The sequence below is a fragment of the Carassius auratus genome, unplaced genomic scaffold (assembly GCF_003368295.1).
Source record: "Carassius auratus strain Wakin unplaced genomic scaffold, ASM336829v1 scaf_tig00028583, whole genome shotgun sequence".
Classification (NCBI taxonomy): Eukaryota; Metazoa; Chordata; class Actinopteri; order Cypriniformes; family Cyprinidae; genus Carassius; species Carassius auratus.
Window position 1 is genome coordinate 310150 of NW_020525705.1, and position 24055 is coordinate 334204.

A 24055-nucleotide genomic window follows, 5' to 3' on the forward strand; every position below is an offset into this window, starting at 1 on the left:
ATGATGATGATGATGATGATATTAAACAGAACGTGAGTTTCATCACCGTGGATTTTTTTTTGACAAAGACTAATAACCCATGTTTTTCATGCACTTAACATATATTTAACTGAAGTTATATGAGAAATAGTTTTATGAACAGAAAACACACAATATTAGCATTAGGCAGTAAAGAATGTATTGTGCACAGCTCAGAACAAATCTTCCTTTGGTTTAAAGAGGACTAACAGCTAATCACATTAACAGGCAAAAAATACAAGGTCTGCTCTGTGCCTATAAATTCTTCTCCTATAAATAGCTTTTTAATTAGTTCAGCAAGAAGTATCTGCCAATAATACTTAATCCTTAAGTCTGAAAATAAACTAAGGGGATCAGAATTTAAAAACAACAATGACTAAAGAAAGTTCGCTTTACCTGTTTGCATAACCTAAATGAGAACTGATATTGTTTCCCAAAGTGCCTGTCGGACACCGTTGAGATCAGTAAATGCTTAAATAAGGTTAAAGAAAACCATGTGTAAGCTTGAGACACTATTTAGGGTACCATTAGGCAGTATGGAAAAAGGCTAGGTATTTTATCCAACATCATAGATTAAGTTTTGAACATAAAGTGAATGTTTAATAGAAGAACCTAAAAACCCAAACAAAACACAAGCATCATTTACTTCATTTATTATAATAAATATATTGTATATACACTTATTTAACATGAGTACAATTCATATGTATCAATAAACTATAATAGACTTTTTCAGAACACACCTAAGGCCCATTTTCAAAAGTACAAGCAGTCAAACATGGGCCATCTTCAGAAACTTAAACCGATAGCTTGCAGATGGAATAACAAGAATAACTTGGTGTGAATCCTCAGGAGGTCAGAAACACATTGAGCAACCTTAAATACGCCACCTATATAAATAAATACACACACATATATATATATATATATATATATATATATATATATATATATATATATATATATATATATACAAAAGTTGTAATCTTCAGATTCATCGGCGAAGGATGAAACGGTCAGTTATGACAGAGTGACAATTCACTTAGAATTCAAAATGTAGCTTAAAATTTGCTCAAATAAAAGCTTTTATGTGGCAGTCCAACTTTTGATTGTGTTCTGTCTAGTTTTTCCCTTCATGGGTTGAGGAACCAGTCATGGAAAAGTTTTTATTCATTTTGGCTATTCCCTTTAAACACTGATGCATTTTACTGATGTCCGTGGAGGTGATCTGCTTATCTCCACACCAGGAGCATCATACTGTACATTACCTCCACGATTTCACTCACAGGCCAAACATAGCAACATGTTGCTTCCTCCAAAAGAAAACCTAAAGCCCACTGTCATCCAGATACACTATCTTCATCCACTATAGATTAATCACCAGATACCCCAGAATTCCAGCTATGAGCAAAACAGCGGTGAAAATGACCCCTGCAAATACTTTCATCAACCCAGTTTCACCTTCCACCGTTTCTTTGGGTTCCTCCTCGCAGATCGAGATGATACCAACCGATGAATTCCCAACACTGACGGTGGATTTCAGCTCGGCTCCTGCCTCTTGCTTCGCCTCGACTGTCCACGGGGCCACCTGGACCTTCAGCTCCATCTCCTCCATCATCTGGTCCACCTGAGCGATCTCGGTCTCCAGCTCCTTGAGGTCCACCGTGTCGATGTTTGCGTCGGCTTCGTACTTCATGTTTTGGACGCTCATGGCTCGAGCAGCCACGGTAGTGGTGCTGCCGGTCATTCCCGTCTGGATGAGGTGTCTCCTTGGCACCTTGAGAGGAAAATCCTGCCCGATCTCCAATGATCGCTTCATGTCCACCTCCAGGAGCTCCACGCTGCTGGTGAATAGCACCCAGAGGCGCTCATATTCGGCTCGATCATCTTTGCTGATGCCTTTGTCCTTCAGAAGAGACGTGAGCTTAGTCCTGTTGGCCACGGCCAGCTCCTGTGCTTTCGTTCGGGTCTTTTTAAGTTCCTCTCTGAGGTTTTGGGAATCAGATGTGCTTCCCAAAGCGATGACCAGATGCCTGTAGCAAGCTGTGACTTTGTTCAGCGCGTCCAACATGGTCTTGCATTCGTCTTTGCCCATGTTTGTGCACGTTTGAAAATCCACAAAACAGCCCGAGGCTAATGAATAACGCGCTGGATGATAGTATCTTTTAGTTTCCAAGGGAGCAGAGCAGCAATACGAGTGCACTCATCATCATCCTCATCATCGCCGTCGCTCTCGTCAGTGCAAATTCCTCACCACCCATGTTCCCTGTCGATGCAGACAGACAGCAGCAGTCGGGCTTATCACTAAATGGATCCCTAAACGGCTTTAGTTGCGCTCCCGGAGATTAGAAGGCTTCAGTGCGTCCGCGTGAATTTAAAACGTCGCCTCTCTTCTTCTTTTTGCGCAACGTGCATGCCATTTGCAACATAACAGGTGTTCATTTTAAAACTCCAAACAGAACGTCTGTCTCCATGACGTCACAAAGGCATTCCGAGAGAGCGATGTTAACGGACTCTGAATGTAAACAAACGCCCGAACGTTCTAAACGCGCCGCAGCTGTTCTCGTGTAATGTTTGTCGGTGTCGGTGATGATGCTGAGGGTGATGGTGGTGATGCTGATGCTGAGTTTTTCAGAAGGCAGCAGCAATCCGTTATTCGCCAGTCATCTGTGATACGACGTTAAACACGAGTAAAGGCTTGCCAGGGAAATAACTGTTCTAGCACTCACATCCTGGAAGATCAGCCAAACCTGTCCCGATTGGTCGGCCGATACCATTTGATACCGTTTTTAGAGGTCTCTCAAAATAAGCACTGTCTGGAAATTTGTTTTTGATAGGCGACACCAACAGCTTTTTTAAATGAATCTGTTATATTATTTGAAAAAAAAAAAATGCTTCCATATAACATAAAAAAAATATTAACCGTTTTAAGCTTCTCTGGATGATACCTTTCGCAGTAAATGTTTTGTAGTGAAGGAACAGGTGGCAGTGCTACCTATTTTTTCTTAAAAAAAAAAAAAAGAAGAAGAACATACAGTCCAATAGGCTATTTAATCAGAGCTGATATTCATAAACCATTACACTGATGGTGTAGCTGAAAGTGTCTGTATTAGTTGTTCCTTTATTAATTTAGATACCTCTCAAGTAGTTTTGGATCACCTTACAACTTTAGCTAGTGTTGATTGGATTAAGGTTGCTTTTGTTATCAAGCAAGGCTTACAGGAGCTTGGAGTAAATTTGGGCTTTAACTGAAATTGTCACTCTTATTTTAGCTGCAAACATATCATAATGATAGGTTTTTAACAGCTTTTTGCCTCACAAATAGACCCCCAAAAATAAAACATATTATATGATTCAATATTGGTGAAGAGATGCACACTATCATTACAGAGTTCCCCTGTGAAGCATCTATGAGGACTTCAGGTGGAAAACCTTACTTTTTAGTACTGGATGCTAACAACAGACCAACAAAGCAAGCTTTTAAACAATGAGTCTATGAAAAATTAATTTATACATATAAAAAGTTTTAATTAATTTAAATAAATTTTTTGTCCTTTAAAGAGTTTTTTTTTATTTTATTTTTATTTTCATTTTTTTTTAAAGTACTACACACTTTTTATTAACTTATAACTTATGCATATATAGCTTATGATTTCTTGGACTAAAAAAGTGATGTACTGTAGCTTTCATTACCATTTCTCTCTGATCCTTAGAAGATTATATTATTTTGGGAGTCATTCAGTCCCAGAGGAAGAATTTTCTTAATTTATAAAATGGAGAACCTGAATTGGATAAATTTCAGTAAAGTAGAAATATGATTTGAGATGTCTCCAAACTAGTCTGTTTTATGTGCTGTCTTTGTATGATTTTCAGTTAAAGAACAGCTTTGTTTTCTATATGGGTCACTTTCACATAATCACCATTGGCAACCACTCAGCCATGTGCTAGCTGCTTTCAAAAGCATCTCATTTCAAAACATCTTATGTCAGATCAGATCTCTCATTAACAGACAGCCACTTGTTTTATATAATGAAAATAGAACTAGATGCATTGTTCTCTGTGAGCACTTGTGCACAGACGAATGATATGGATCTCATAAATAGACAGAAATATTTACACAAATCTCTCTCTCTCTCTCTCTCTCTCTCTCTATCTATCTATATATCTATCCTATTTTATTACACTTTTTTCAGGTAGTCAGGGTGAGTGTTTCCTCTAAACTGAATGAGAGAGCATGTGGAGTTGAGAATGCCAAATATATTTGAATGAAGGATTAGTCATGCATTAATAAGGAGGAAATATTGATTTTTGTTCTCCGTTTACCCTTTCCTAGGAGCATATGCAGATACAGACCTGCAGGCTGTGTAATGGATCTGTGCTTCCATCACAAATGCCGTGAGCATGATCCCAGACTGGGGAAACCCTCAGCTGTAGCTTTCCTTTTGTTTTGTCCCTGTAAGAAAGACACCTCAGCCTAGGTTTGCTCCAGCGGGACTGTCTCTGCAATTAGCTCACTGGGAGACACTCTGAATAAAAAAGCCACTGCCAAATAACAATTAACTTACAGACTGCCTCTGTCTTGTTTTAATTGATAATTATAGTGTCTTTATAACATGTAGGGATAGGGATAAAGTTCCTTTTCAACTGAGATGTAGATTGTTTTGCTGTACAATAAGGGCAATGACGTGTCTGAGACTTCACCTGCTGGGAGACCCGGAGGAAAAAAGCTCCACATAAACCTGCTGTGTGCATGCAGAATAGGATATGCCATGCAACTGCTGCCCCATATGGTGAAAAACAGCACGTCCCTGCAGGCCGCTAGCTGAGTCAGCCTCCCATCACATCTGCCAGCTGTGGCACCCCAAGAGACATATGGGTGATTAGAATTCAGTACATTTGTATTCAGTTATCAGTGTTTTTTATTTTTTCAATTTATTTTTTTAATGGTTTACAAACATATAGGCCTAACAAACCATGGTTTTCTTTGGATGAATATCGTAACCATTCGGTATTTTAAAAAAAAGGTATGCATTCAGTAGTTTGGTAACCTTATAGTGCAATTAAAATTGAAACATGGTCATCTGGTAACCTGCTTATCTAATGTCAATTTTTAGAGAAGTCTTCTAAATTCAAGCAGGATGTTAATATGCTGTTGTTCAAAAGCTTGAGATCATTTTTTTGGAAATAAATGTATTCTTTTATTCAGAAATAATGCATTAAATTGACCGAAAGTTACAGTAAAGACATTTCTAACATTACAAAAAAGATTTGTATTTTAAGTAAATTAAATGTTAAATAGTCATAAAAAAAAATTATCACAGTTTATATTAAATATTAAGCAGCAAAAACATTGATAATAACAATAAATGTTTCTTGCTCAGCTTTGCATCACAGGAAATAATACAATTTGTAAATATATTAAAAGAGAAAAGTTATTTTAAGATCACAATATTTTACTGTTATTGGTGTATTTTCAATCAAATAAACAATCTTATTGAGTAAATTTATTATTTAATTTTTATTAATCTTATTGAGTTATTTTCTTTGTTTTTTTGAATTTATTTATTTTTTCTTAGGAAAATAATTATTTCTACATTTTTGCATTCATGTTAATTTAATTTAATGGTACCTCATCTGATACCATCTGTTTGAAAGCTATCATGACATCTGGTGTTGGCCGTTTATTGTTGTTTTCATAACTACCTTCACAAATTCCATATTCATTTCTGCGTTGAACTGATTTGATCTCCACTTACACACAACCAACCATGCTCCAGAAAAATACTTGATGTTTAGTGGATCTTCTGCAGTGGATGGAGAGGTGACCTGAAATACACCCTCAGCAGGGAGCTCTTAGAAGAGAGAGGGCAAATGAGTTCACCAGCTTCCAGATGCTTTCCTGTCATAAGCAGTAAGGTTCGTATTGGCAAGTTCTTTACTTTCCCTGGATATGTTGAACTTAAAATGTACTCTTTAAAGGTAAAGTCCACCCAAAAATGAACTTCTTTCATGTTATTCCAAACAGTAAAACTGCTTATAGCTGAATTGTTCTGATGGATTTAACTGTGTGCATTTATTTCTTCTTTAGAAGGTAAAAGAAGATCCGTTGAACGTTGTTGCTAACAATACCAAAAACATTTCCCTTTGACTTCCATTGTGTGGACAAAAAACATGTAGCTTTCAAACAACATGAGGGTGAGTAAATTATGATAGAATTTTATTTTATAGTGAACTATTCCTTACTGATAACCTTATCAGCTATTTCCAGCCGTAGAAGTGAAATAAGTGTGTTTACTGGTCCCTTTGAGCATTTAAACATTCATGAAAGCTTACAAATTAATGAGGAAGGCAGACGATTGTGGGGGTTTGCTCAAGCAGTTTCACATAAGATCAGATATTCAAATGGTACAGAAAAAATGCTAATGCAGTATAAAGATGGTCTTTGTCTGAAGGGTCACCAGCCCAAACCACACTATGATCTGCACATGCTGTAATCCAGATTACCAGGTTACTAAAGGCCCCTGGATTAACACTATAATGCTTACTAATGCCCCTTTCAATGGAAGTAGCCTTTTCCTCACTCATCTTCTGACCATGTGAAGATTCTTCAGATTAAAGTTCTCAAAAGGGATAGAGCACTTAGTCTGAGGCTGTAAAATACATTTATGTGAATCTACAGTACAGTCTATACTTTGAGAAATACAAAGATTAATCAAGTACATTGAAGTTCATAATGATATGCAAACACAACATTGGATTTGTGTGGTTGAAATTACTCAAAAATAAATTTTTACTATATGTTTGCAAACAGTAAAGTTCAATGAAATTAAAAACATTTTATAATATTATACGCATATTAAAATATATATATTTTAATATTTGTATGCATTTAGAAGTACTTTACTACTGCATTCTTGATTTTATGCGTTTGTGGCCATTCAACATTATATATACAGTATATAGATAGATAGATAGATAGATAGATAGATAGATAGATAGATAGATAGATAGATAGATGTACGGATCACGTGTCATGTTTGATATATGAAGGTCGAAACCAAATATATTTTCTATTAAAAAATAAATAAATAAATATATATATATATATATATATATATATATATATATATATATGTATATGTATATGTATATGTATATGTATATGTATATGTATGTATGTATATATATATATATATATATATATATATATATATATATATATATATATATATATATATATATATATATATATATATATATTTATTTGTTTATTTATTTATTTATTTTTTAATAGAGAATATATTTGGTTTCGACCTTCATATATCAAACATGACACGTGATCCGTACATCTATCTATCTATCTATCTATCTATCTATCTATCTATCTATCTATCTATCTATCTATCTATCTATCTATATACTGTATATATAATGTTGAATGGCCACAAACGCATAAAATCAAGAATGCAGTAGTAAAGTACTTCTAAATGCATACAAATATTAAAATTATTTTAATATTTTAATATGCGTATATTTTAATATGCGTATAATATTATAAAATGTTTTTAAAAATATAATTTATTATGCAACATAAGCATCTTGGAAATACACATAAAAGTTTACACAATATTTGGCTGTTTTTTTTTTTTTTTTTTTTTTGTTTTTTATCACATTGGTGTGAACTCGTAGCACTGCACTGATGTATTGACCAAAAAGTGGATATTAAAAATCATGGCTGATATTAATATTCTGTTCCATGTTTCTTTGTCTGGACATTCACATAGGCTGCAGTGAATATTTAGAGTTCCTTTTGGAGATTTTGCATTAAAAGAGATGAGTGTATTTTCGGCCGGATATGAAGAAAAAATAAAACGGCACACCAGCCAGATGAAAAGAATGGGAAAAATGAGTGCTTGCCTTCTTTATTGAATTATTAATACTGCACTCCAGAGATTCACAGACTGCGTATTTCCAGGCAGAGTCCTACACGCAATATCTGATTTGGAGTAACCATTATTTCACATATCCATACTAGTGCCATATCTGATTGTTTTATAGCCTCATCATGGATTTTAAACCCAAGGAAAATCTCATTTGCTTTTCAATCTATAGTTAACCCTTCCTGTCTGTTTGCACATCCCCTCTACATACCCCCTTATATTCATTCTGTAACTCATTCTTTTAACATAAATCTGCTGATAGTCTCTCACAGATGACCTTGATGCCATTGCATTATGAACCATGACCATGAGAGACGATGTTTGTCCACACCAGATGAAACACACCCGTTTCCGCCACATACTAAAAAAGGTCACACTTACAATTCACACTCTCAGAATTGAATTTATATCTCACAATTCTGACTTTGGAATAGAAAACCTAATTTTTGATTTTTGAATATTAAAATATGTTAACTATATATATATATATATATATATATATATATATATATATATATATATATATATATATATATATATATATATATATATATATATATATGTATATATATATATATATATATATATATATATATATATATATATATATATATATATATGTATATATATATATATATATATATATATGTAAACATACTGACTGATGCAATTTTTGTAATGAAATACACTTGAAGTTCATAGTCATACTAACTGTTCATGTTTCCGATCTGAGGTAAATTATCCATTGTTGCTTTCAGTGTAACTATAAAGGTCACAAGGTCATATAGTTTGTATTGTATGTTATTGCTCCAGCCATGATGTCACAGAAAAAGAAACCATTTCTAAAAGACAAACACTGAATATTACCGTATCTTCACATCTGACTAAAGCACACTGTAAAGGTTTGTAAAGCTCACAGAAAAAGAGCTTATCTTAACATTCTTAAAGTCAGCGAGAACACTGATTTAATCACATCAGAAAGTGTTCATTTACATGTTTTAATGTTGTTGTTTGAAGGCTTTTGGGTAAAAATGTGTATAAATTAATTCAGAGGGAAACATAATGTAAATGTCATATTACTCAAGACCTGTCACTCTAATTACTTACAGCAAAAATGGAAAGCATCTCATTGCATGAAAGAAAAAGCAGGCTTGTGCACTTTTGTTTCTGCATGCAGTTTTGTGCACAGAGAATTCACTTTGTCCACAGAGGCCATATCTGAAAGGCTTTTAAAAAAGAATTAGCTCTGACTATTTTTTTTTTCTGAGACCCAGGTTTTAATGCAGAGGGGCTTGGGGCATTAGTAGCATGTTTAATAATTCAGGTTTAGTTAAAGATGTTTTGTGCAGACTGTTGCAGCGCAGCCACCTGCCATCTGAGTCATTATGAGCCAAAGCACTCACTGCTCACTGCTGCTTCAGTTTGGCCAGGTGACTAAATCATTATCACTTCAATGCACTTTGCATGCTACAAGTGGCATGAAGCAAAAGAACGACACAGAGAATTATGACGAGGTGTTAATTTCACACTTCACAAGATTTTTAAGTAGTAAATTAAATCTTTAAAACCTGAAAATTACCTTTGATCAGATCATTTTCATTTTCATTTTCAGATCAACATTATTTTCACATTGCAAAATTTTATATATACATACAAAAACTATCATGTTTGAATTTAGGCAGAATTATGACCTGGACTGGACCTGGAATTTACATTTTATAAAATATTATATTGATATGATTAACATAATCTTTTACATAAATCCCAGAGTGATATTGCTAATATATGATGATCATATCATGGTGTGTTTTCAGTGGGTGCATGTCTGTGAGCCGGATGAGCTCTGTTTCTGATTTGAAATGCACTGTGGATGATGTTGTGTTAAAGCCCAGCTGTTGCTCACACAGACACTTTTGTCAAACGCAGCCTGCGTGTTCCTGAGCAGAGATGCAGTCTGGGAAATGCTCGCACGCTTCAGCCTTTAATCTGCTTTAGGCTTCTGCCAGTGTGTAGCCGTTGACTTTTACTTATTTATTTATTTGTTTGTTTTTGGTGTGAAAGAGGATAACTGTTGGGCCACACAGTTCAGGGGTGAAACAGGAAATGGTTTACCAGGAAACGGTTAAGGGAAATATTCATAGTTGTGACATTAGTGATAAGCCTGGTGAAGCATTAAAAGCATCAAGACATGATAAAATACGTGAAGGTGAAATATCACAAAGCATCATAATCACTGCATGTGCATGATGTCTTCAGGTTATGATTCATTACGATTTAAGATGATCTTTGAAAAGCTATCGAACGAGTCAGGGATGTCATTATTTACAATTACACAACATTTTAAAGTGGGTGTTCCTGGGTGCTTTTATCCGTACAATGACTTTCCATTTTGACAAATAACTATACTCTTTCTATAAAAGATGATAGGCAGAACAGTTGGTACTGTAGGCAAGGTGTGTGAGATGATGGAGATCTGTAGCGCCACCCAGTGGAGAAACAAGGCAAATATATAAGATAACATTTTTGCACAACTGTCTAATTTTTCAGACTATAAGTGTTATTTATTTATTTATTTTGGACATTTGAATGACTGTGTTCACGTATCAGTAAAGTTTAGCAGTATCTATAATGAAAACATTTACACATTTTACATATGCAATGGATTTGGATCTATATCATTTGGTTTGTGTACTTTGTAATTGTATGTTTTCATTTCCAACCAGTGCTGGACTTTACAAAAAGGACAAAATAATAATACAAAAACAATACAAACTGTTTAATAATTTGACCGATTTGGCCTGTATCTCATGAAATGCCATACTGAAATAATAGTTTGCTATTTATTAATCGCTGATACGTTCATGCAGTTGTAAATGACAGTTACTTGGCAAGAAAGGAACATGCATGAATCCACGTTTCAATGCATGATATTAATTTGTCATTCTGCACATTTTTCCCCTTTGAGGCTCTTCTCTTTAAAAGAAGGATCCTAGAATTACCGCTGAGACAGAAAGTGAGCAGAGGGCACCTGAGACCTCCCTGGAGCCTGGAGGTCCTTATTAAATCAGGAGGCTCCCAGCGCGCTGCAGCGCTCCGGATCCGCCGGCAGGGGTCAGATGTGAGGCGGCGTGTGCTCGGGCCTGTCACTCATCAGACAGCAGAAGCAGCAGATATGCTCGCACTGGACCCCGGAAGTGTGTGTGACCCTCATCATTATTTCTAACCCATGAAACCCTTTAAACAGCTCGAGAAATGAAATTATCTGTTTCTATCTTCCCATCGCTCGTCTGAGAATCACAACTGGTGGATATAATCTCATTTAGGAGGCGGTAAGCGAAAGACAAAGCTCTGTATTCCGATGAAGAGTCAAGTGAATCAAGATGATGTTTGTACGGCTGCGATTTATCAGCCGATTTAAATGTGTTTATAACGAGACCATAAGAATAATTAAAGGCTTGACTGCTAATAGCAGTTCTGATGAAGGCGGGCTGAAAATGTAATCATAAAACTGAAGAATTAGATGAAGGATGCGACGCGAGATCAATCTTATAGAAGTAAACAAATATGCCTGTGTTGGAATGATGCTATGGAAGTTAACAAAATAACAACAAATAGTCAGAATGTGAGTGTGCCTGATTATTATTTTTTATAAATCTAAGACTTAAACACATTTTCTAATAACAGGCCAGTGACACTTCAGTTGTTTGTTTGTACGTGAATGAGAGAGTTTTTGTCTGTATGTAACGTTACTCCAATATTTTTGAATGCATTGCTCTTTTAAACGTGACTCTTTTTTTGATTTAGTTGCAGCTGACTGAGAGAAACTTGTGGTTTTAGCTGTTTAGAAAATAAACCACAGCATTATCTGATCTGTCGAAGAGGTGGGACATGAAACTGAGGTTTATAAATCTTAAATAAGCATATTTTCAAAGTAGCTTTCCTTATTAAGGACTTAAAACCTTCATTTACTCACCCTTGTATTATTTACAGCTCTGAAGGATTCAGTCTGAGCACTACATATATTTCATGACCTTGGGTTAAACGCAATGTTTTTCAAATTATAAGTTTGAGACATTTCATAACCCGGTGTTAAAAGTCACTAAACAAAACAAACTGACATTATGTTTGAGGCAATATTGAAATTAACATGTCCGTAGAAAGTTATTTGCAAGAAACGATCCGAAATTATTAGATGAGAAAATATAATTAGACCATTATTCTCAAGTCAAGTCTGCTTTATTGTCAATTCTTTCATTGTCACTTCTATAATTAAAATACTATATAGTATTTTATAATTACTATTAAATAATTATATTTAACTATGAAATATATTGTGTGTATGCGTGTTGTTTTAGGGTTCGGATTTAACTTTGTAAAATAAAGAGATGATAGCTAGTTCTGTATAAGGCTGAAAATAAGGCTCCTTCTGCATTGCCCCGCTTACTGACACACTTTCCTGTCTTGCCGCGGGTTATAATCGCTTATCCTATGATTCTCTGTTTCTGTGTGTGTCCTCTACAGGGTCCAGACTGTAGATGCCTTTGAGTTCAAACCCGACAGGGTTCGAGAGGATGTCATTGTGAGGGACACTCTGTGTGGTGAGTCACTGAGAAAGAAAAGCATCACTTAAACAAACCCCTCGCTCTATATTAAACTTCAGTTTGTCAGAAAAGCAAAAGCATGCAGGTGAGCCTCTACTGTAAAGAATCTCAGTCTTTTTCAGTCTGTTTTCTGCATCAGAATGAGTGTAGATTGTCATTTTTGGCACTGACCATTCGCGTCTCTCTTTTAGGCTGTTTGGCCTTTTGTTTTGTAAGCGATTTGCATCTCAAAAGTATTTATGTAAATGAGATGCTAAGTTTCAGCCCAAGCCTTGTTTCAGTGACGTTCCAGTGATAGAAACTGGTTACCACAGCACTATAAGAGAGCTTCATTTCGAAGATGGCTCACTGAAACTTTAATCACAAAAATATGATTTCCACTTTCACTGTATTTGTGTCTGTTTCTCGGGGTTGGATTTTGGGAATTTAAAATATTTAGTGTGTTATTATATTATTTAGATAGAAGCGCATGCTTGATTAAAAGTTTGCTATTCAAAAGTTTGGGGTTAGTTAGTTTAGTAAGTTAGTAAATGTTTTGGAAGAAGTCTCTTTTGCTCACTAAGGCTGTGAAATTTTAAAATGTAATTGATTCCTGTGAGTTTTCAGCATCATTACTCCAGTCTTTCAGTGTCACATGATCCTTCAGAAATCATTCCGATACAGGGTTACTATAGTTAACATAAACCATGAAAAAAAAATTTACTTAAAGGGATAGCGCACCCAAAAATGTAAATTCTGTCATTAATAATTCACTCTCATGACGTTCCTAACCCGTTAGACCTTCATTCATCTTCAGAACATAAATGAAGATATTTTTGGTGAAGTCCAAGAGCTTTCTGACCCTCCATAGACAGCAATGCAACTGAAACATTCCCAGGCCCAGAAAGGTAGTAAGAAGATTGTTAAAATAGCCCATGCGACATCAGTGGTTCATCTGTAATTTGATGAAGATTCGAGAAGTAGTTAAACTTGACATACTAAAATAATGATTAAATAAATAAATAAATAAATATATATAAAAAAAATGTGAAAAACACTCATGGAATGGAAATGGAAAATACAAAATTTATCTAATTCCAAATATTAAATCTGGCTGTTTACTTACACAAGACAAAATAGTGCCTTTGCTATTTTGATTTATAGATATGGCTAAAGTATTTTCTTTATGGAAGGTTTAGAGATTTTTGAACCCATTTTTTTAATTTCCCCCCAATAATGTATATTCAGTCATTTATAAAAGTAATAACACACCTCTCCTCAACAAGCCACACAATTTGAGGTATCATTCATGTCCATAGCACTGCAAAAACATGCATTCCCTGGAAATCAAACCCATGATGTTGGAGTTGCTACTCAAAGTTGTAAATAAAACAAAGATTATTGGGGTACGGGAGTTATTTACCTCAAAATGACACGTTTGATTTGAGTTACTTGCCATTTGTAATGTTAAAATTTATGAGCAATGTCCGAGTGATTTATAGTTTCTATGCCAGTTTTTATTCACTGTTTTTTCATGCCATGTATTGCTTTCCAATGCTTAAAGTACCAGTATAGACTGGCATGGGAGTCAGTGTTATGTCTGTCTGGACAATGGGAGTCTTGCTCGTCCTGCTCACCCTCTCTCTCTCTCTCTCTCTCTCTCTCTCTCTCTCTGCAGGTGAGAATGCAGTCTTCAGGACACCGGTTGAGGGATGTGGAGCAGCACCAGCCGCTGCTCAGCGGAGGGGAGGACGAGGTGGCAGCCAGCCGTATCTGGTTTATCCAGGACAGCTGCGGGATGGTGTGCGCCTTCATGACCTGGTTTCTTGTGATGTACGCAGGATTCGTGGTGAACTTTGTCATGCTGCTCCCCTCCAAAAGCTTCTGGTACTCTCTCATCAACGGTGTGGCGTTTAACTTCCTGGCTGTGCTGGCGCTGACATCGCACCTTCGAACCATGCTGACGGATCCGGTAAGAAAGGACCGTTATTTCGGTTCAATGTGCTTATGAAGGTTTTGTGATGGGTGTTATTGATGTGAAGTGTACTGTTTTTACCAGGGAGCTGTTCCTAAAGGTAACGCCACTAAAGAATACATGGAGAGTCTGCAGCTGAAGCCAGGAGAGGTCATCTACAAGTGTCCCAAATGCTGCAGCATTAAACCAGAGAGGGCGCACCATTGCAGGTAAGACCATCATCTGATTAATGGCTGGCAAAGCCTTTGCTGAAAGTGTTTTTATATGCAACGTTTGTTGCAATTTAAAATGTCAGACCAGGTTTCTTGCACAAAAAATATTTTTTCCACCCTTTTTAATTTATTCATTTAGCAGATGCTTTTATCCAAAGCGACTTACAGTGCACTTTTACAGGATTTTCCTACTACTGCTGTATCGTTTTGCACATTGAATTAATGGTTTTTATTCATTCAATGTGCAAAACGATACAGTAGTAGTAGGAAAATGGTACCTGTCAATTTACTAAATACCACATTTATATGTAAACACATATTGATAAATACAAATGTATATGTAAACGTGGGTTGTTAGAACTAAGTTTGATCTTAAAAGTACATTAGAATTATGAAATGGTTTTGCGATTTCAAGTGATTATAAAATGTATTTTATTCCTGTGATGCAAAGCTGAATTTTCAGCATCATTACTCCAGTCTTCAGTGTCACGTGATCCTTCAGAAATCATTCTAATATGCTGATTTCCTCAAGACTTGTTTGATATTATTATACATTTTGAAAACTGTTGTAACCGTTGAAACTGTGATCCTTTTTTTCAGGATTCTTTGATTAATAGAAAGTTAAAAAGAGCAGCATTTAACTGAAATGGAAATCTTTTGTAACATTTTAAATGTCCGTGCTGTCACTTCTGATCAATTTACTGCCTCTTTGATGAATAAAAGTATTATTCTGTAAAAAAAAAGAATAATAATAAATCTAGTAGTGTATAGTTGACAAAGGAGGGAATTTATCCCTTCAGATGAAGACCAAGCATCAGTGACTTCTAGGCATTTCTCGTCTTGTTTCATAAATGGCATGGTCTTTTCTCCTGTTTTGTTTGTTGTAGTATCTGTAAGAGATGCATCAAGAAGATGGATCACCACTGTCCTTGGGTCAACAACTGTGTGGGCGAGAACAATCAGCGATTCTTTGTGCTCTTCACTGTGAGTGTGTCTGAGACTGCTTTCGCTTGTCTTACAACATTTTATGCTGGAATTGCTAACCTTCTTATGACTCTTAACATCTGTTTGCATGAGAACTTGAGCACATTACTATAAATCAGTTCTATTTCTCGACTGCAATTTTTAGTTTACAGTATTTCCGGGACTGTAAGTCACACTTTTTATCATAGTTTGGCTGGTCCTGCAACTTATAGTCAGGTGCGACTTATTTATCAAAATTAATTTGACATGAACCAAGAGAAAACATTACCGTCTCCAGCCGCCAGAGGGCGCTCTATGCTGCTCAGTGCTCCTGTAGACTACACTGAGCAGCATAGAGCGCCCTCTGGCGGCTGGAGACGGTAATGTTTTCTCTTGGTTCTTGGTTATAAATAAACATGACTTATAATCCAGTGCTACTTATCTATGTTTTTCCTCGTCATGACGTATTTTTGGACTGATGCGACTTATAGTCCGAAAAATACGGTATATAGTCAATTATTTGGCTGTTACTACTTTGACAATTAATTCAGTCAAAAAAAAATTCTATGTATAAGCTATTACTTGACAGAAACAAGTGTTATTGTGATCATTACTAATAATAAATTAGTAATGCTATCATTTACACTTGCCCTTAATCAGTGGCCTACAACATTTTGAGGTTTTCATCATAAGGAACCAGTATTTTAAAGCATGACAAAAGCATTTGACATTTATTTTTGAATAATATTTAACTCCAGTGTGTTTTTTCTTCCCTTCTTCTCAGATGTACATAGCCTCTATTTCATTGCATGCACTGTGTCTCAGCGGTTTCCACTTCTTCACCTGTGTCAAAGTCCAGTGGAATGGTGGGTAATAGACATTTGAGATCGGCACTCCATTACTGAATCACAGAGACTATCATGTCATAAGAAGTCAAGAGCAATGTATTGACATTCACTTTGTGTGTCATTGTAGCTTCTTTTGCTGATAAGCAACGTTGGCCTTAAGAAAACACATTGTGATGACACTTTCTAAATTAATGTGCTTACTGTGCCCCAACCTCCTCCCTCTCTCTTGTCATTTATTACTGTTCTTATGATCAGAATTGGCCTTTTTTGCGGTTCTTTTATGCTTTACACAAAGCACTTGAGAATTTGATGTCCAGCATTGGTTTTGACAGCGTCATCTCGTCTGTTCTGCAGAGTGTAGTGATTTCTCTCCACCTGTGGCGGTCTTGCTGATGATTTTCCTGTGTCTGGAAGCGCTGCTGTTTCTCACCTTCACTGCTGTCATGTTCGGCACTCAGATTCACTCCATCTGTAATGATGAGACTGTAAGTCGACGTACACACACCTCCAGAAGTCCTCTGACCTGGTTACTAGCATTACTTCTGATGGACCTGAACTTTTACAGCCATGCATTGTATTATAACCTGCAGAATTATTCATATTAATACATTTTATTTGTATGTATTAAAATATTTTATTTTAATTGTATTAATCATAACAATTACAAATATTTTTATGATGTTTAATAAAGCAGTAAAATAAAAATATTTTCATTTTCAATATTTGAATCATAAATATTTTATGTATAAAGCAGTAAAAATAAGATTTGCATTGTATTCCACATTCTCAAATTCACTTCATTTGAGTTATAAATTATTTATATCAATATATATGTATATAAAAATATATGTATTTATTTTATTTTTATTATATAAATCTAAATATAAAATAAAGCTGTAAAAAATATATATTTTCAATTTACTCTGTATTATTTCTCAGAACTAAGTAAAAAATTCTAATTCTAATTCTAGTTCTAATTTATTTATATTAATATATATATCTAATAAAATATTACTATTTATTTTTTATAATAATCATACAAAAATAAGATATTATTGAATACTGAAAAGAAGATATTTGCTTCATTTGTTCTGTAACAATAGGCTGAGTGTACTAGCCTTAACTTTTCATCTCTCGCACAGGAAATCGAGCGATTAAAGAACGAGAAGCCCACGTGGGAGCGGCGGGTGCGATGGGAGGGGATGAAGGGTGTTTTCGGCGGGCCGCCCTCTCTGCTCTGGTTCAACCCTTTTGCTGGACTCCGTCTTCAGGTACTGATGGTTCGTGCCCGGAAGAACGGGGCCGAGTTCTCAGTCTGAGCGCAGAATGCTGTCTGCCTTCATGCCTATTACCCCCCTCACATAGGACCTAGGACTCCTTCCTTTAATGCTGAAGCAGATTCGGAGGTACTACGGTGAAAACCTGTTAAATAACTGATGCCGCCCCTGGAACAATGAGGCTACGTCTCACATATTATTACCTCGTAAGGCGGATCATATTTGTTATGCTCATATTGTCTTCATGAACATTCATTTATTTTTGTTGTTCGGAAATTTGCAGAACATTTGAAAGGCGTCGATATCCGTTATCCAGCCTGAAGAAATAGCATTTAGAGCTACCACGTGACACAAATAACGGTTGTTTAAAGAAATAGATCATAAACCAAACTGCAATTTGCAAAGGAATGTGTTTTTGCCAGAAAAAACTAAAAAAAGTTTCTTTGGTGAATCTCACAGAAGCTTTCAGGAAATGTCCAGGAGGTCACATCAAAATCAAAATGAGAAAATAAGAAATTATATTGCACTATATTGCCTAATACTATTTTATTTACGTTGAAAGGAAATGCTTTATTTGCATTATTGTAATGCAAATAAAAATAGATAATCTATTATTTAAAATGTTAAGTATTTATACATCATTTGTACTCAATTTAATTTTAGTGACTTTTTTTTCACACTACACTGATAATTTAAGTTGCTCGATTATACGTACAATAATGCACAAGAAAATCTTTTTTTTTTTTTGTTATTTAAAATATAATTAATAGTTTTTTTTCTTTTGATTTGATTTGGTTTTGAAACACGAACTGGACATTTCCTTGTGAGATTGGCTGTTTTAGAGGTTAAGTGTTTGCGGCTTTAGTGCATAACCTAAATGATAAAGTCAGTCTCATCTTCATGTATTGTAGAGATAATAATAGCCTCATTCTGTCTTCAAATGAATGCCAATCCCACAAAGAGCTTGAATGGACGTGTGAATATATATATATAATTCTCACAATGACCTTAAGCTGTTTTGTGAGAGAAATAAAGACAAATCACATTACAGCACACATTATTAATGTATGTAGGCCCACGGCTGAGCCAGGAACTCTAATAAACGTGTAGAGTACAATTTTAACACACGGCGGTAAAATGAGCTGACGTGGACGAATGCTGCACAATTCTATCACTTTGTGTTTTATACTGTGTTTATCGTTAAATCGGGTTTCATCGTCTTCTTCACTTTTACCTTTAGCTTAGAGAATCGCTTCATGGTGACCACTAAGTTTTCCTTTTGGAGAATATTTTCATCATATAACGCTGGAACGATGTGTGTGTTGCTGTGCTTTTCAAGGGAATCTCACAAAATCCGTCAAGAACATATTTGACGCCCAAATTATTTTATTTAAAAGTTGATTTATATAAAAAGTGAATTTCATTCACTCCTGGTTTATTCTCGCTGATTAATTATGAAACCTTGTCGGATATCAAATATAAAAATCAATCCATTATTTTTTTTTAAACTTAAAATGATAATTTACAATGCCATAAATCCTTATTTTCCTAAATATATACTTTTTTTTGTGTGTGTGTGTGTGTGTGTGTGTGTGTGTGTGAAAATATGTCCTGGATCTGTTCTTGACTGGCTTAGTGAGATCGCCTTGCTGTATGATATGAACGTGTTTTTACTTTAAGAATATATTTTAAAAATCAACAAAAAGTACATTATATCACAGCACTAAAAGGATTTTAAGAGGCTTAGAAAACCACTCCATTTACCAAGCAGAACAGATGTGTGTTAATGCTCTCGGATATTAAGTTTACAATATTTGATTATGTATTGATGCTTTGGTTCTGGTATCACAGCCATTCAAGAAGTCCAGTGTAAAAGATGAAGCCAACTGCATTTTAGCACAAAAGACTAACATTAGATTATTCGATAAATGATTATAGATCAAGTAAAACTACAGGAACTAGTGAGATTTATGTTACTCTGCCATTAGTAATTCCAGCATTTTATTTATGTTTCAATGAGTTTATGCCAATTTTTGTTATTCACTGTTAATGTAACGACTCTCATTTTGCAATGCAACTTTGTTTTACACATTCCCTTCTCAGAACAATGCTCACATTGAACTAGAATGGCTTGGTGTCGCTTATTTTTACTGTAAAGAAGCATTTCGAGTCTTTCTAAAGTCTACGAGTTATTCATTTTCTGTGAAGGGAATATGTACAATATGCAGAAGCTCATGTTTTGATTTGATATGAGAGGACTTGTTTCTTATCAGCACATCACTAAGAGTGTATCTCATGCTTTTTATACCTTGTGTTAATTGGGTAGAAATGGTACTGTTTTCTTTGCATTAGAATAATTAGCGAGTTTTGCATTCTCTACTATTATTACAACTGCAACAGTATTTGCCTGACCTCAACTCTATTTTTAAAACATGTTTAAGTGATTTTAGATGATACCTGACTGTAAACTGACTTTAAAGAGGGATGTTTGCTCTTAAATGACCTTCATTAACCTCAGAAGAATTATTTCTTGGTGGTTCTGATAGATTCAGTCTGATAGTATCAACAAAATCTGGAAACGTTGTCTCCAACTTCCACCTTTCCCCCACATTAGATGTTTAGAGTTCTGCAGATTTCAAGCTTTGAGCTCGTTTCAGCGGTGTCTGAACTTGGAAATGTTGGAAACCGGGTGTACAGCCACAGAGATGATGAAATTATGTCTGTTATAAATGGTGTAGACCAATATTGTTCTGATACTTTCAGGTGTTATGAAGTTATGTTCTTTCTTATGTAAAGTTCTTTTACATAATAAAGTCATTAGATTTAAAAGCTATTGAAACCTAACGTGTGAACCTGATTTTTTTTTTCTTATGTTCACCAAAGATTTACATTTATTTGAACAAAATATAGTATTATAATAATAGAGCTGTATTGTGAAATATTACAATTTATAAGACCTGTTTTCTATGTGAATATATTTTTAAATGTCATTTATTCCTGTGGTGTAAAACTGAATTTTCAGCATCATTACTTCAGTGTCTGTCACACTATCCTTCAGAAATCATTCTAATATGCTGATTTCGCACTCAAGAAACATTTACTAAAATGCTACTTAATATTCTTCGATTAATACAATGTTCAAAAGAGCAGCTTTTATTTGAAATATAAATATTTTGTAACAAGAAATGTTTGTTCTTTTATCGTTTTGAATTGAATGCATCCTTACTGAAAAAAAATTATTTATAAAAAAAAAAAAATTCTTTAAAAAATGTATTCATAAGAAAACATTTCTATTTGTATAAAATGTTATAGTTAAAAATGGACACCAAGCTGTGTAATTCGAAAATAATTTATTTCATTGGCAATAAATTGTACAGTGTTATTTCTTTCACAGTAACAAGTTGACACACTGGGAATTCAATGGAAAGTCACATAACAAATATTGTTTAAACACTGAAAACTGTCCAAAAGAATGCAATGTTGGGAACATCCAATCACCAGAATGTAATGAACAGTCCATGAGCACTGGAGATATTATATCGTCTTATGTGAGAGTGTCTTCACTTCTGATGTACTCGCCGATATCAGCCTGATGGAAAACCACGATGGACATGGGGTCGACCTTCCGACACTCCTGTGTGGTCTTCGCTGCCACTCCAAAGCCCTGAAAAGACATGACGATTGTGAGAGCACCATTCAAGGTCACTGAATACTTTAAGAAACGGTTCACATAAAAAACTGAATTTGAATGTTAAAATGTACTCGCCCTCAGGCCGTACAAGATGTAGAGACGTGTTTGTTCATCAGCACAGATTTGCAGAAATATATCATTCCATCACTTGCTCAGCAATGGATGCTCTGCAGTGAATGGGTGCCGTCAGAATGAGAGACCAAACAGCTGATAAAAACATTACAATAATCCACACCGCTCCAGTCCCATCAAGTGAAGTGTAAAGCTGCGTATTTGTAATATTTTTATTTATTTAAATGTTTGTTACAAACACACAGCTTTCCTCTTCTCAAAAAGTTAACTGCTGGACTGGTGTGGATAACTTGTGGATTATTGTGATGTTTTTATCAGCTGATTAGACTCTCATTCTGACGGCACCCATTCACTGCAGAGGATCCATTGCTGGGCAAATGATGGAATGCTACATTTCTGCAAATCTGTTCTGATGAACAAACAAACTCTTCTACATCTTGGATAGCCTGAAAGGGAATGCATTTCCAGAATTTTTGTTTTTTTTTGCGTGATCTATTTATTTAACATGACAACTGTTGTTCCACCTTGAGGATTTTTAACAAAAATGTCTCACCAGCGGTACATCTGCCATCGAAAAGACCACCACTCCTTGGTACTGCGCTGTGTTTTCTGTGATTCTCCCCAGGCCGGACTTCATGATGTGGTTTCCATACAGGAATGACTGCTCTGATCCCGGCTTCACCCACACCTTAAACTACAGTGGCACGTTACATTATCAAATATGATCCACTATATTCACATAGCCAGTCAAAACTTTGGACATACTTGATTGTGTCCAAGAAGACTTGAATTAATTTATGTCATGATTTTAAAAAACACTGATCTAAAGGCTTTTGCTAAAATAGTTAAAAAGTGTATTGAAGACAAATATAAATCATGCCTACATGTTTTGTTTTTTTTTGTACAAAATGAAATCTTTTCGATATTATTGCTTTTTTTTTTTTTTTTTGAGTCGCACAAGAAGCCAAAAGAAAAAGAGCCAAAAAGCTTCTATAAATAAATATAATCAAGTCACATTTATTTCTCTATAGCACTCTACACAATACAGATCATTCCAAAGCAGCTTCACACCAGTAAACAGGTAAATAACAATGATAGTGTTGGAAAATACATAATCAGAATGAACATGTACCTTAGCATATGGCGCGAGGAAATCGAGAGCGGTGGTGTGCAGACGAAACTTCTGTGTTTTCGTGAACTTTCCAAAGCACGTGCCAACAGATACCAGTTTGTCTCGGGAGATATTTGTAGCCAACTTCAAGATTTTATCACTAAAATTGAAAAGATGACAAAACAAGATTACTTTGCAATTTATTACAAATTCATATTTACATTAGCATTACATTAAAGACTGAACGAAAGCAGCTTTTTAGTGTTATTTGTCCTCGTCTGTTTACTTTAAGGTCATCTATACTGTACTCCTAATTGTTGATTACTTAATTTGTAACAAGTACATGCAATTAAAACAAAACTTTTTTCTATGTCCAAAATATCAACTGTTTAAACAAAAGTTTGGACTTGATTGTGTCCAAGGAGACTTGAATGAATTTATGTCATGATTTTAAAAAAACAATGATCCACAAAGCTTCTGCTAAAGTAATTAAAAAATGTATTGTAGGCAAAAATAAAAAAAATGCATACATATATATATATATATATATATATATATATATATATTTTTTTTTTTTTTTTTTTTTTTTTTTTTTACAAAATGACATCTTTTCGAAATGTTTGCTTTTTTTATTTTATTCTTTTAAGTTGCACAAGAAGCCAAAAGAAAAAGAGACAAAAAGTGTCTATAAATAAATATATTACTTCCACAGGAGAGGTTTATGAGACCATATTTAATGACACAATTATTATGAATATTAAATAACAAAAATAGCAAACGACCTTACCTCATATAATATACTCGATCATTATGAAGTCTGAAACAGTAAGTCCCATCAGGACGATCAATAAGAAGTTTGATATTCTCCCCAATGCTAAAAACACAAAAATTGGGCGCACTTAATGCAACTGGAACTAAAACATGCTTTAAATCATAATTTTGAATAATGTCTTATGTACATGCAAATCATATCGATGTAAATATTTGCAAATACAATACAAATAACTGTAAAAAAAATAATATCATAAAATAATTTAATAAAAGCCATACAACACTATTTCCTAATACTATACAATATATAACAATAAATTACTTAAATAAATAAACTATACATCTTAAGAGAGTAAGTTAGAATAGTTTAGCTTATGTTTAATAATTGAGTCATACCGAGACATGTCACTTACTATTTAGAGAGTTTCTCAAACATTGTTTTGGTTTCTTCGTCTGTTAACGGACGCATGATGAAAATAATAATTATATTCTTGCTAAAGAAACTCAAACATACACAGCAGCAGCTCTCGCAGGGCACGAGCCACGCGGGTTAGGTCCGTCCGTCGCACACAAGTGACGTTGTGCCGTTTAACTAGC

At 34.7% G+C, this 24055-nt stretch overlaps 3 protein-coding genes across 3 annotated transcripts; 1 reads left to right on the forward strand and 2 right to left on the reverse strand.

Annotated features, from left to right (window-relative positions):
* Positions 1-1005: 1005 nt before the first annotated feature.
* On the reverse strand, positions 1006-2803 carry LOC113079585 (regulator of G-protein signaling 9-binding protein-like). The gene has a single exon (XM_026251827.1). The coding sequence runs from the start codon at positions 2111-2113 to the stop codon at positions 1385-1387; it is 729 nt and encodes a 242-aa protein (XP_026107612.1). The 5' UTR covers positions 2114-2803; the 3' UTR covers positions 1006-1384.
* An 8317-nt stretch (positions 2804-11120) lies between these two features.
* LOC113079574 (palmitoyltransferase ZDHHC7-like) lies at positions 11121-20652 on the forward strand. Its single transcript, XM_026251813.1, has 8 exons — positions 11121-11287; positions 12480-12556; positions 14217-14510; positions 14598-14722; positions 15613-15709; positions 16473-16554; positions 16891-17021; positions 17679-20652. The coding sequence occupies exons 3-8, from the start codon at positions 14223-14225 to the stop codon at positions 17853-17855; spliced, it is 900 nt and encodes a 299-aa protein (XP_026107598.1). The 5' UTR covers positions 11121-11287; positions 12480-12556; positions 14217-14222; the 3' UTR covers positions 17856-20652.
* A 494-nt stretch (positions 20653-21146) lies between these two features.
* Positions 21147-24019, reverse strand: LOC113079581 (60S ribosome subunit biogenesis protein NIP7 homolog). Its single transcript, XM_026251823.1, has 5 exons — positions 23872-24019; positions 23475-23561; positions 22709-22847; positions 22130-22270; positions 21147-21477 (listed from the first exon to the last, which is right to left on the reverse strand). The coding sequence occupies exons 1-5, from the start codon at positions 23925-23927 to the stop codon at positions 21358-21360; spliced, it is 543 nt and encodes a 180-aa protein (XP_026107608.1). The 5' UTR covers positions 23928-24019; the 3' UTR covers positions 21147-21357.
* Positions 24020-24055: the final 36 nt, after the last annotated feature.

What these genes read in the sequence shown, in the direction of transcription:
- LOC113079581 (XM_026251823.1), bottom strand. Translation starts at nt 23,927, where the DNA reads ATGCGTCCGTTAACAGACGAAGAAACCAAAACAATGTTTGAGAAACTC. An exon ending in TCCTCGCGCCATATGCTAAG is followed by an intron (nt 22,271 to 22,708) that starts GTACATGTTCAT and finishes GTGCCACTGTAG; the next exon opens with TTTAAGGTGTGGGTGAAGCC. An exon ending in CGATGGCAGATGTACCGCTG is followed by an intron (nt 21,478 to 22,129) that starts GTGAGACATTTT and finishes ATGTCTTTTCAG; the next exon opens with GGCTTTGGAGTGGCAGCGAA.
- LOC113079574 (XM_026251813.1), top strand. Translation starts at nt 14,223, where the DNA reads ATGCAGTCTTCAGGACACCGGTTGAGGGATGTGGAGCAGCACCAGCCG. An exon ending in GAACCATGCTGACGGATCCG is followed by an intron (nt 14,511 to 14,597) that starts GTAAGAAAGGAC and finishes TGTTTTTACCAG; the next exon opens with GGAGCTGTTCCTAAAGGTAA. An exon ending in CCATCTGTAATGATGAGACT is followed by an intron (nt 17,022 to 17,678) that starts GTAAGTCGACGT and finishes TCTCTCGCACAG; the next exon opens with GAAATCGAGCGATTAAAGAA.
- LOC113079585 (XM_026251827.1), bottom strand. Translation starts at nt 2,113, where the DNA reads ATGGGCAAAGACGAATGCAAGACCATGTTGGACGCGCTGAACAAAGTC.